The 13,705-nt window shown below is 37.9% G+C and overlaps 1 protein-coding gene across 3 annotated transcripts in view; it reads left to right on the plus strand.

The window, feature by feature from the left end:
* Nucleotides 1-13,705, plus strand: part of LOC117292307 (ankyrin repeat and fibronectin type-III domain-containing protein 1-like) — a 75,435-nt gene that overhangs the window by 10,101 nt on the left and 51,629 nt on the right. For all 3 annotated transcript variants that reach the window (XM_033774326.1, XM_033774327.1, XM_033774328.1), the window contains exon 2: nt 6,812-6,930. In XM_033774326.1, coding sequence (XP_033630217.1) covers nt 6,812-6,930 — 119 coding nt within the window. The remainder of the gene's footprint in view (nt 1-6,811; nt 6,931-13,705) is intronic.

Consider the following 13,705-nt stretch of genomic DNA (forward strand, 5'->3'; position numbering starts at 1 on the left):
TCGGTGCTGTTAACCGCTCGGCCACGACACTTCCACAAGAACTAGGTCATACATTTTTGCTCATCTAACCCTTCTTCCAGGAAAACAACAAATTTATTTACGTTGTAAAACGAGTCTTGTAAGGGTCCAAAGAGCTTCGGTAATCATTTTGTATTTTGTAAGAACTGTTATTTTTCATTTGTAGTACAATAAACACATGCCCACAGATTTACATTTAAACGCGCACAGTGTGAAAATGATGATAAGATGATAATAGAAAGCTTGCCTTTAAATATTACTTGCTGAGGTGCTGTAGTTTTTTGAGAAATGAAAAAAAAAAAAAAAAAAAAACAAGTCTCGAAAATTATTTTTGTGACACTGTTATACTCATTTCTCAAATGTTACAGCACCTCAGCAAGTAATTTTGAAATGAAATGTTCACAGTTCTATTGTATACATCTACATAATATTAAAGGAACATGTGGTCTTTGAAAAGCGTTTGAAATCGTTTGTTATGAAATATATACGGTCGGCCATTTTGTGGAGTCAAAAGTTTGACTCCATAAAATGGCCGACTTTGTTAGTTGGCTACCTAAAAGGAAAACCGTGTAATTTCGAGTGATACTTGTGTGGATCATTGTATTCTACTTTTAAAATATCTTTCGAACCATATGCATTTCATAACAAACAGTTTCAAAGCCTTTTAAAAGACCAACTTGTCCGGTCCAAGTCAACGTGTTCCTTTAAAACAATCAAACAGTTCCAAAAAACAAAGCTATACTTTGTGTTTTTATTAAAAAGATTCAGCGAGAAACCTAGTAGATTATTCTCTTTAATGGTCCTTGCAGCATCATCAGAGTTCATTGCTTGATCGTGGAGCAAGTCAATACCTGCAGTCCTATTACAGTTAAACCCCCTTCGGTGTAATCCTACTTTGTTGTCGCAACAGACGCCAGATCTTATGCGCAACTTGCCGGTCTGTTTTCGTTGTCATCAGTGGTGGGTTTATTTTCCCCGTAATTCTATTTCTCTATACAAATCCAACCATCCTGTTTTTGAGCTTAAATGTTGACTCACCGGGTTCAAGTTACTCATGATGTTACATAAAATAAATTTGATGTGCCGCGATGAAGGAACTTGCTCGGTTGGTTTCTCCCTTTTTGGACCCTCCCTTCCCCCTTTTTATTTTTTTTTATTATCCTCTAGTTGTTATACTCATGGTTGGGTTATTTTTAGGGAATGTTTCAGATGTGAAACTTTGTTGTAAAAGTTGCAGAGGGTGCCGAAAGTTGTTTGTTGATGGAAGTGTAATGGGGGGGGGGGGGGGGGCTTGCTCGTTGTTTCCTCAGTGTGATGAGTGCAAACCTTATTTATACAACTATTTTTAGTACTATGCTTTGTATAATGTTCTAGTGAGTTGACTGCCATTTTAAAACCACTCGTTTTCACTGGTTACTCAACTACTTACTCAACTGCATGGAACCAGTGTCCTTTCTCTATGATGGAACTAACTCTACACATGTATTGTGTTGATACAGTCTCCAAAAACCAAAGAAATAATATCAGATAATGTTTCTTAAAATCTGATTGGATGGTTGGAATGAGTTTACTGATCATATCAGAACCAATGATGTATAATAATGATAATAATAATGGACACTTTTATAGTGCCGGTATCCGCCGCAAGTGGCGCTCATGGATGGCACTGCTCTACAGAAGAACAACCATGTATCATTGCTTAAAAAGATGTAAAAAAATGAAGAAGTTGTTGATATGAATTTTAATGAAGGTGTTTTTTGTGATAAGTTACTTCTTTAAGTGATACTACAACCTTCCGTGTTTTTTATATAAGAAACTAATTAAACTGGATACATCTGACCTCTGTCAGGAGGTTAAACCCCCTGTCAAATATGTATTACACAAGCTCGTAAACAAGGTTGTTTACAACATTTGAACAACAACAACAACAACTCATATGATCCACGTCCTGTCCTCTAAAGACACGACTGATTATTGTTCTTACTGTCCACGTGGGCAGAAGTCACTTGTTTGTCGTTCGCGGCAGCTGGTGCTAGGTGTTTGTGATGTCACAAACCAGTCATAGTGATGTCATCACTTGCTTACTGTGATTTGGCACCTTCAGAAAGTTAAAACACGTTAGAAATTTGCGGTGAAACCAAGTGGTTTTTTTGTATAGCCTTTTTTAAGTGATTGGTGGTTCTGAGAAGAACGGATGGACTTAACGCTACGGACAGTTTACTGTGTCCGTTGTCTGGAGGTTAAGTTGTAGCTTTCACAATTGTGGGCGGCCATTAGTGGAAATAAGGAGGAACAAATCTTAATTGACTAGTGTTACTTTCACTTTGTGTTCAACCCCTGAATCAATTAAAATTTACTCAGTCAGTTTCCTTGTGGTTTATTATTTAATATTTCTTTTTTATACATATTTAAATGAAATAGAAGGAAGTGGTTAAAATTTGTGTAAAAAAAAAAAAAAAAAAAAAAAAAAAAAACCCTGAAAATGCTTTTTCTTAAAATATTTGAAATCTATGTTTTTTTTACTGTAGAGTTGTAGTTTCTAACAGATGGAACAGTGTTCAATGTTCAATGTTGATAACTTTCCAAAGGCTAGTTTAAAAGTCTTGCTCCCTGAGTGCAGCAGTACTAATGACTGAATACTGCATTGTTACAACAAGGGATCAGACTATTCTCCACCCTCCAGCCTCAGTATGGTTTCATTGGTTTGATTGTGAGATTTCTTTTTCAAAATGGCCGCAATATGATATGACAATGGCCTACCGAAGACTTCTACTTATTTTTCCTTTTTCTTCATACTCTTTGCCTGTCTCTTGAGGATTTCATTACGCCCTGCAGGGGAGTCAAGACGTTTCACTGTGCACTCCTGCCTCCACAAGACGCTTAAACCTCATACAATGGAAGATTCCATTGTGGAGAGTTTTAGTTTTTTTTATTAATCTGTTTAATTCCTTGTAATCTCAAGTCCAGGATGAAATTACTGAAATTTTATCTGCGGAAAAGAAAATGAAAAATACAGGGTTTTTTAGTTAGAGTTCATTCACTTCTGTCATGGTGTCAATTGGTTGTTATCTGAAGAGGTTTATTGGCCAAGGTGAATGGATGTACCGGAAGCCAAAGGATCTAACTGTCATCTTTAGTATTTTGTTCTTTCTTTTATTTTCCTTTTGTCATTTTTACCTCTTGATTATCTCGAGTAAAAGGATTATTGATCATCCAAAAGGGAAGACATTACCACTGCATTTAAATTTGATCCGTCATCAAGGGCGATCAAAGGAGGATTAGTTGATCAGAGCCCTTGCCGGATCTGATCCTTTTATCCTTGCCCTTGCTGGATCAGGTGTAAAACTGGTGTTGGTGACATTTTACCAAAGGGTAGATTTATTCCAATGGGTTTCAAGAAAACGTTAACCTCTGAAAGGTTTTCTTGATGGAATGAATTATATGGTTTCTTTATAAGTTAGAAATGTCAAGCTGAAATATTGCTTTGTGGAATTTGAAAAAACAAGTTTGGTGGCAAAAGTAGAAGATGATTGGTTTCTTCATTGTCACAAGAGGGCTCACTTCCATGCAAACCAGAGAATTTCACTGTGGGGAAAATCATTTTGTGAACACAAGAGGGCGCTTTCAACATAGCAAACTGTTTTTTACAGAATGCTGCATTATAAGGTATTATCTTAATAGTTGACTACAGCCTTTGACAAATTTTCTGTAAATTTATTTGTGATTCATTTGTTTCTATCTGTTGGCTGGACCTGCATGAAAATGTCATTTTAAAAATTGATTAAATGAAACATGTTGATGATTGATTTGAAGTTTGGTCATCGATCAGTAGTTTAAAAAAAAGGAACACTCTTTTTGTACAAATCCTAAGCCATGCTTTCAATTAAAGCCCAATGTAAATATACATGTATATGAATGATGGCTTTGGGGACTATCCAACACTGTTGGCTATGGCTTTAGGTGGTGGCTGTATAGAAATGGAGTGAACCTAGCCACAGCGGTTGCCCGGGAACCTTATGCAAAATGACACCTTGGCTGGTACATCTATTTGAGCTATTGGCACTACTAAGTGGTGGCAAACAAACTGGTGTAAATTTCTATCAACAATGGTTATGCTTTGGGCAAATGAGTGCCAAATCCTTTATATAAAAATTAAAATGCACATCAATCAATGTACATAACTGTTACTTATAATTCAGTGCACAATAGGACTATATGGAGTTGTGTGAGTTGCTTTGTTTGTACTTTCAATTTGTACGCATTGCTCGCACTATGCACAATGCAAGATGGGATTCATGGAATTCCAGCCTCAGTCTGCTGCCACCTAGGGGCCTCGGAAGTCCTCAAGCTAAAGTGTTTAGTCAGACTTAGGCAACTGTTTGTTCTAAACTGCAGCTTTTTTGAGGAAGGGATATCAGATGTGTATTTAATCAAGTCTGGTTATGTTTCTGTCATCATTACCACATCTGTGTGCGATTCTGTCCTCTACATGAACTCACATATCTAGGTAGATGCCTAATTCCACATGTCCACACCTCTGTAAAGATGTAAAGATGTACTTCGTTCATTAAAGTGCGGCGAACATCTTTTGAATGGCATAAAAAAATATTAAATGAAGTCCAGATTGTTAGATGTTTTCTTTACCAAGCTCTTCAATGCATTGATTGTTACTAAGACAGGTTTGTGGTAAAAAAAAGACGTTAATTACAACCCTACTCAAAAAGAGTAAGTGTTACCACAAACGTCTCTTGGTTATACTTCAACCGTGCAGAATTTCAAATCCTACAAATTGATTGTTCCTAGTTTTTAAAAAGAAGTAAACAAGAGAAGAGAAGAATTAACTCTTGATAGTTAACTTGAGGATACAACCATGTCTGAAATCTCTTTTGGGAGAAGTTAAAGTGTTGGCTCTAAAAAGAGCTATTGTGGTCTAGACATTTTGAACAGTTGTATTAATATACTCAGCTTGCCTTATTTGAAATATTGGTTTTCAACTATTGAGTATGTTTGCTTCATGACTCAAGGAAGTACAGTATTTATCATGCATCAGTGTGTAGTGAGACTAAATCATGTTTTTCTAAGGAACAATAAATAAACATGACTATCGAGAACAAGCATCCCCCCAGCAATAAAACAGACTGCTTTAAATCCAATCTAGTTAGAAACCTAATTCCTTGGTACAGATAATGACTTTTAAGATGTCGGTGGGAATAGTTGCAATTAAAAACGAGGATTATAGACTCATGCATATTAAGGATGTGGACATGTTATACTCGTCCTGTTGGATGATTCCTTTGGGATTATGGGATAATCTTGGTGGTGAAAAAAAAAAGCAACTTCAATTTGGTTTCAATCTGGGCCCAATTTCATGGCTCTGCTTACCGTAAGCACAAAATCGAGGCTTACGGAAGCAGGGAATTCTGTGCTTACCGCAAGCGTATTTCACAGGTTAGCGGCGAATTTTGGCATTCTACGCTTACAAGGCTAGCGCCGAAATTCGGCGCTTGCACGTAAGCGGGGAATCGCGATCGTAAGCGCAGAATTAGACGGTAAGCAGAGCCATGAAATTGGGCCCTGCTGTTTAGCCAGGATTTTTTTTTTATATAGATTGTGCTTTTAACATAATTTAAATCCTAAAAGATATCGTGTTTAGCTAAAATGAAAAGAGAAAAAAATGCAAATATTCAAACACCTGTGACAAAATGTGACTTGGTAAATGGAAAATTCAAAGTACTATTATGTAAAAAATATTGTACAAACAAATAATAGGGTGTTTTCCTCCTCAAAATTTTAAAGTGATTATGTTACGTCAAGCATTGGAGACAAGCTCTGGTGTTAAAGACCAAGCCTTGATGCTTGTGTGTCCTCTAAAAATGAAGGAATTGTTTCTAAAAAATATAATGATGACGACTGATCTGCACGTCATACAATCTTCAAACAATGAACTTGATGTAATAAATGTTAGCAAAATAAGAAGCAAAACACATAAATACATTGTTGTTCAACCACAATTCACAACCAACAAAATGACATACAGTAAAAAATACAGTAAATATGGAGTAGTTCTAAGGAACTGTTTAAACAAAAAATTGACTACTAAATATGCATGTCATAGGCCTACAGTTCTCAAACAATATATTTTATGTGTGGAAAAATTGATGAGCGAAACACAGAATGTATTATATATGTATTTTTTAAATTCAACCAAAACACAACCCGCAAAATGACATTCAGTAAAAAAATACAGTAAGAATTCTTTTTTAAAATGAAGTAGTTCTTAGGAACTGTTTCTAAAAACTTTGACTACATCATACAATCATCAAACAATGAATTCGGTGTTTGAAATTATAATAATATAAATAATAATATGAACACTTATAGTGCGCCGGTATCCACCACAAGTGATGCTCATGGCGCAAGGAAGAAACACAAAATTAATAAAAAGCAGCTGTGAAAAAGTGGGATTTGAGGGCCTCTTTGAACTTATGAATAGAGGACATTTTTTTATATATTAAAAATACTAATCGAAACACAGAATATATTTTTGTGTGTTTGAACTTTGATTACCAATACAATCCACAAAATGACAAACACTAATACATTCAAAAATATTGTTTTAAAAAAGGGTACACATCAGACACCCGTCCCCCCCCAAAAACCAAAACAACAACAACAACAACAACAACAACAGATATTTTAAGGAATCATTTTTATGACTTTGTATAGTAGTAAACTGAACAACTCCTACCAACCCACAACGTTCATCTTGTCCACCTGCTGTACTGAATTGTAGGTATACCACCTCTGCATCGGCAGCCGCCCAGATGAAAGCTGCAGCCCACGAGCGTTGGCTGGCCGCCTTCAAGAAGGTCTTAAGGAGAAACGCGAGATTCCTGCAAGAAATCTCTAAAGGTAGGACGATCCAAATTTGACATTTTTTCTGATCATCTTTTTATTTTGAACTACATGTATAAGGGAAACTGACTGGGTAAATTTGAAGTGATTTGGGGTTGAACAGAGAAAAATTGACTAGAGTGCACCCCCAAACAAAGATATTGACAAATTATGGAGACCGTCAACATAGGTCTATAGATAGCTCAGATAGGTAGAGCATCTGGCACGGTAATCCAGAGGCTGTTTGGTTCCCACTCTAGTCACTTTTTCAACCCCAAATCTTGTTATTTTGCAATAATTTGGCGGAGACAAAGGACAAAAGGTTTGTAGGAGGAAGATGGATGGAGAGCCAGGTGTCCAAGAAAAGGTGAGAAAAAAAGCTATAAAAAGGAAAAGTGCTTACCATGTTTATAGTGGGTTCGTTTGATAAGCTTCCCTAGGTCGACCCCGCAGTGCTCACTCAGGTGAGCCCTGACAAGAGCTAATCGAACGATCACACTCGCCCTCTCATGGCGACAGCATGCACCTCAGGCCACCCCCAAATGACCCACTCCACAAGCAGGGCACTGGGGGCTGACCGGGGTGAGCCCCGTCAAAGCCATTCGAAGGTACCGGGGCAGACCGGGGTTGACCCAGGGAAGCTAAACGAACGCACCCTTTGCATGAGATAAGACGGGCTCTATAAGAATGGGAGAAAATCAAAATGGCCGGTTCGGATCTGTCATTGTTGTTGTTATTTGGTTGTGAGGTTTGGTTGTGAGAATTGATTGTGAGGAATTTTTGATAGTGAGCCTGCTTGTGAGGTTTGATGTCTGTGGAACAGCCACAGTATGAGAAAGGCGTAACTTTCAGTGTCTGATTCTCAAAGGAAGATTAAAATGCTGTTAGTTTTTCTTGTAAAGTGGAAATCAAGTGACGAATAAGTGATAAATTAAAAAAAGAGAGTTTTATGGATAATGCCATTATAATTGTGAGATCGGAAAGAAACTAGCATACAACGAAAGTACAGAAATTGTAAATAAAACTGTACAAGATGTATGTGCGAGATCGTCTTGAGACAGTAAATACTACAAAGTGCATGCCTAGACAGCGAAGTGAAATAAGACAAGGAGGAAAATAATGATGTATGTCTTGGAGATTTAGGGTACACCGTAAGTTAAGCTTGTACAGTTTGATGATGTTCCATCAATCAGGAGCAGGAGGATTTGATAGAACGCCTCTAGAGCAGGAGAACCCCCCCCCTCCCAAAAGTCCTAAATTAGGAAGGGTTCAATGTGTCCTTACATTTATTGATACAGAACTTAACTCGTCCTAAGTCCTAAGATTAATCCCAAGTTAGGAAGAGTTTGTTGAAATCGACAGACCCTTATCGATTGGTTTGAAGTTTGAAGCCTAGAGTTCATTCCCAGTCAAGGTGTGTGGGCGTCTGTCGTGATTTGAACTGGGATGATGAGGGTACACTTCTGTGCAGAGAGACAATTATAAGCCTAAGCACCCACTCTCTTCAGGGTTAATGCACCTTCTGAAGAAGAATTTAATTGATTGATTTTTTTTAACGGAATAATTTTCCAGAATTGATAGGATTTGTTTGCTTTTTTTTCTTAGCAAATTTGCAAAAGAGCCTTTCAGACATGTTCTTTTTATAGAGATGGATTTAATTTGAGGTTTGGAAAGAAAAACATTGCACATGATTCAGGTCTGTTTGAACAAGTAGGCACTACTCAATAGGGTTTGTGATAAGGTATGTAATCGACAGGCCATTTTTTCTTACCAAAAAAAGTAAGAACAATTTTAATGAAACTTTCTCTGGTTAGAATTTGTTATGTTTTCTTAAAATTTCTAAAGGATTGAAACGAGAAGAGACCTTTTAAATGTGTTACTTTTATTTCTAAATGAAGTATCTTTCATTCCCAAAAATTACAAACATGCTAGCATATCGAGGCGATAGTGCCAATTGCAGGCCTGGCACTCTTAATGCAGGCTGATGCGCTGGAATACCAGCTGAGATGCGAATTGCAGCCAACTTCAAATCAAATTAAAAAAAAGGAAAGAAAAAATATCGCACAGTAGGGCTTTTAAATCCAACTAAAAACAGCAAGTAGAACAACATTTCAAGGAATTTGGGTCCAGACCCAACCCCCACCCACCCTCCAAAGTTTTTGAATAAAAACCTGGGAAGAACCCTGCAAAAGAAAAGTGTAGTAAAACTTTTTTTCCAATCTACCATTCCAGTGAGAGAGAGGGTTTACAGGTGATTTTATAAACGCTGGGCCGTTGGACGGATCTGTACTTTGTTTGTGTTTTCCCGTCTGGAGTTACTGCCAGCTTCCGGAGTTGCCGAGTGAAGGGTCCAGTGTTATGATTACACTCCCTCCTTGTTGACAGCAGGTGGTTTTTTAGGGCTTGTTCACTCGAGGAAACGGTCCTCCAGGAAAAAGCAAAGAGGGGGTGGGGAGGGGTTGTACAAACTAATCGGTTTCAAAAACAAACTCATTTAAGTGTGGTTTTATTGGATGATGTGGCGTGGGCTTGAATGATCCGAATAGTCGTCTGGCGTTTTTTTTTATTGCGCTTTTTTGTTTTTGCGGTTGTGTATATGGGAGCCCCAAATAAAGATTGGTTTAGGTTTGGTGTGAGAAAGGGGGTTGAAAGACTGAGGCTGTGTCTGTGTATTGGTTTTATTTTGGGTGGCATGGTTGGCTTGTGCGTAAAGCACTTGCCTCTCACCGGTTCGATTCCCGGCCGGGGCCATATGTGAATTGAGTTGTGCACTGGTTATCTGCTGTGCCATGAGGATTTTCCAGACCCTCCGGTTTTCCTCCCTCGGGAAAAAAATCAAACGCTCTCGATATTGGCTGTGCTCCGTGGTCATAATGGGTTGATGTGGCTGGCAGCCAAAGGCGCCCTTGCATGCCTGCTTCTCGAACACGTTGTAGCCGCGTCCTTCGCAATTCAGCTCTTTTATTATTATGATGACATAGTGGTCTAGCTGGAATAGAGGATCTGGCTGTGGCTAAGCAGGCCTGTAATAAGTTCATCTTTGAAGGGGGAACAGGGCTTGTTTATTTTGCATAGCGATCTCTTCCATTTTGGAACTCATAATTCTTGTGGGTAGCTACAGGGAGGCAAGGATGAGGGACAACAGACAGGCCCTGAAGCACAATTTCATAGAGCTTAAACAAAAAGTAATGCTAAACAAGAAATGTGTGATGAGCAGGATACCAGTCACAAATTGTACATGTTACATGGTATTTTGGCTGTTAACCATATTTCGGTAAGTATAAGCAGCTCTATGAGGTCTGGCTTGAGGTCCAACATCAAAATGAAAATCACATCTTGCTGAAAACCACCGGCAAGTCGTCAGTCAAAGCTGAGGTCACTGTGATAGTTCTGAAAAGGTCACACTGGCATCACACCAATTACAAGACTCATGATGCATGTTTTACAATCACACAAACAAAATGTCAAGAAAAACACGAGGAAGTTGTTTTCCCTGTTTTTGATTAAAACCAGCGGAAGAGAAAAAAACACCTTGTTTACCCCTCTTTGATGATTAATCCGCCATCGTGACATTTGATCTTATCATCTCGAAAAGTAGTCCTCAATCTCAGAGAATTAATTAAAGGTCAACGTCAGGTTGAAATATCAGGTTGTCCGGGAAAGGGGATTAAATCCTTCAGATGTTTGCCGCTTAGAGAAGTGAGATTCCTGGCCCGGTATTGTGACGGGAGAAATGGAACACATATCAGTTTGCCCTCCGGGCTTACAAAGCCATAAGCCACTATGGAAATACTAACAAGCCCACCTGAAATTGATTATTACTAGCTTGTAAATCAATGCAAATTACTAAATAATTTCATTTGGCCTGTGGGTATAGCGTGGGGGGGGGGAACAAACCTTTGTTTATAGTTTATGAGTTGAGACTGGTTTTTTTAAAGGTGGGTTGAGAATGATTCAAGTAACCATTGAAACTTTTCTAATAATATCATAGCTTGCTTTTTATAATTTTACTAGAACCAGATTTTTTAGAAGAAATAGTTTTGCCTGATGGGAGAGACTTGTCACAACATATTTAAATTTATTATTTTGATGGGCAAATTCCACTTGGTCTAATATAGATGTAAGCATGGGCGAAATCTTAAAAAAAAAAAATGACCACAAGTTTCGCGGATGGGTTGCTATGATGCCTTTGTTTGAAAACAAGAGGATTGGAAATAACAGCCTCTTTCTAAACCTGATAATGAACCGTACCTTTACAGGCAAAGTATACCTTTGAATTTTGGGAATCGTCAATTATTTTAATCCTATAATTTAATGTAGATGTATAAAATAAAAGTAACTTGATAAAATTTCATTGTAAGAGGTGGTTGTGTTTTTGAGATATTGCCGAAAAATCGGGGAGTGGGTAGACCTGCAGGAAGAATAACCCTACTAATTATACACAACACTTTTCAGATCTAAATTTGGGGGCATAAAAACTGGTATATTTTTACATAACCACATCACTTTGAAGTGAAATGTTTCTCAAAATGCTTTATACTGTCCAAAGCTGCTGTAGGCTTCTTACCAAAAGTTTGTATTGCCATTAAAGGAACACGTTGCCTTGGATTGGTCGAGTCGGTCTTTGAAAAGCGTTTGTAACTGTTTTTTATAAAATGCATATGGGTAGAAAGATGTTGTAAAAGTAGAATACAACGATCCACACAAACATGCCTCGAAATTGCACGGTTTTCCTTTTACCTCGTCGACTAACACGGTCGGCCATTTATGGGAGTCAAATTTTTGACTCCCACAAATGGCCGACCGTGTTAGTTTGTGCAGTAAAAGGATGGATCATTGTATCCTACTTTTAAAACATCTTTCCATCCATATGCATTAAAAAAAAAACGGTTACAAACGCTTTTTTTTAGACCAACTCGTCCGATCCAAGGCCACGTGTTCCTTTAATTTTAAGAGTGATAACCAAATGTATGCCTTCCCTTTAAATTAGGAGTGGATTTTGTGCAAGAGAATGTGTCGACAAGTCTCCCCGATGAAGAAGTGTGATTGTTTGAAATGAGAAGGTTAGAACGTGTGACGCTTCACAATGAGTTTTGATGAATGATCAATTTTCATGACGTCTGGGGCTCCTGTCTGTCGCTGTTTTTAATTTTTATTTGCCCGTCTCATGGTCATTCTCTGCTTGGGTCTCGGAGGTGAAGCATGAAACGCTTATTTACATGGTGAGGATGTGGTGATGATGACCAAAAGCCCAATAACATGGCCCTTCTTACCGCCGAACAACTGCACTTGTTAAGTGCATCATTATTTTTGCTGTTGGTGCAGAATTCTGCATAAAGCATAAAGCAGTGTCAAGAGATTGAGCCCTGAGGCCTTTTCGAAACCCAGACTTTAGGCTCTGGCTTCGGTTTGGGCTCTGTCATCAAGTGCACATTTTTGCGTGATGCTTCAACATCAGATGGAGCCAGGAGTTGGAGCCTGGAGCTTTGAGCCAGGGTTTGGAAAAGGCTTCTGGTCTATATTGAAAGCAAAATAAATTGCGTGGCACAGAGGAGTTTTGCTTTGAATAAAAACAAAATTTTACTAGCCAAAAGAGTCGGTGCCTCTTACTAGTTTCGGTTGGTAACCCTTTTTCGCCTTATAGCGAATCACTATGCTTAGATGAAAGTGGTCCCTGGGACCCACACGCATGTTTACGATATCGGTCGGTTCTTGCCAATAGATATTTACGTTGAGCTCAACAAAAATGATCAATAATGTACTCATTGGACATTCCTCCTTGCTAATTCACACAACAAAACGTAGTCTGGTTTCCACAATATGCCAACACGTAATCCTTACTCAATTAGGCGAAAGGGAACAAGATCATTCATTCCTTCTGGTAATGATACAGTATCAAATGGAATTAGTTTAGTTGGCTTTTATTTGGTCTCTCATTTCGAATCTACATTATTGAATAAAACATAATGGGAGTTTGAACACCTTGTAATTAAGTAACTTGGCCTTTCTAAATTATTAATGTCCGACTTGTACAGCCCTCGGCCGGCCTTCTCCGCGATACTCGACTCCCTCAACTAAAACACACAGCGCTTAATTAAGCTCTCAACGCTCCAGTGACGATTAGGGTGATCAAGTGTTGGTCACTGCAAACTTTTTGTTCGAAGTGAATCATTAATAACTCAAGTCCGACTTGTCTGAGGGTTATCTCAAGTTCTATTTGCATTTTGTCATTTACTCATGCAACGTAAACATCATGTTCAAATAACGTTGTGTGTTTTATTTATATTTTTTGCAATTATGCTCACCTCTACAGGCTGAAATGTAAACACAGATCCAAAGTGTTTGTTTTGTCAGATGGTATCGGACACTTGGGTAGAAAGTGTCAAGAAAATTTCCTCCATGCTCTTGCAGTCTCTCACCTATACGTAAATTAGGGCCTTCATTGAGGAAAATTGGGTAGAGTTGTGGTAAGACGTGGTGTCTTTATAAGGAAATATTTTACCAAATAAAACATTATTTTTGTTCATGCAAGTCTGGGGTTCTCGCCAGGGTTTTTTTCAAAACTGGGGGAAATTCTTGAGACAATTTTTTAAAGGTTTGCCTAAGCATGCTGCAGCAAGATGATCCCTGATTGATTTAAAGCCTCACTTTGCAATCCAGGCCATTCTAAATAGTTTTACCTTTATGATTAATTTAAACCCCCCCCCCCCAAAAAAAAAAAAAAAAAAAAAAACCAAAACAAATAGAATGAAAAATTAATAAATAATTGAAAATGAATAAATAAATAAGTAAT

This window comes from Asterias rubens, chromosome 7 (assembly GCF_902459465.1).
Source record: "Asterias rubens chromosome 7, eAstRub1.3, whole genome shotgun sequence".
Classification (NCBI taxonomy): domain Eukaryota; kingdom Metazoa; phylum Echinodermata; class Asteroidea; order Forcipulatida; family Asteriidae; genus Asterias; species Asterias rubens.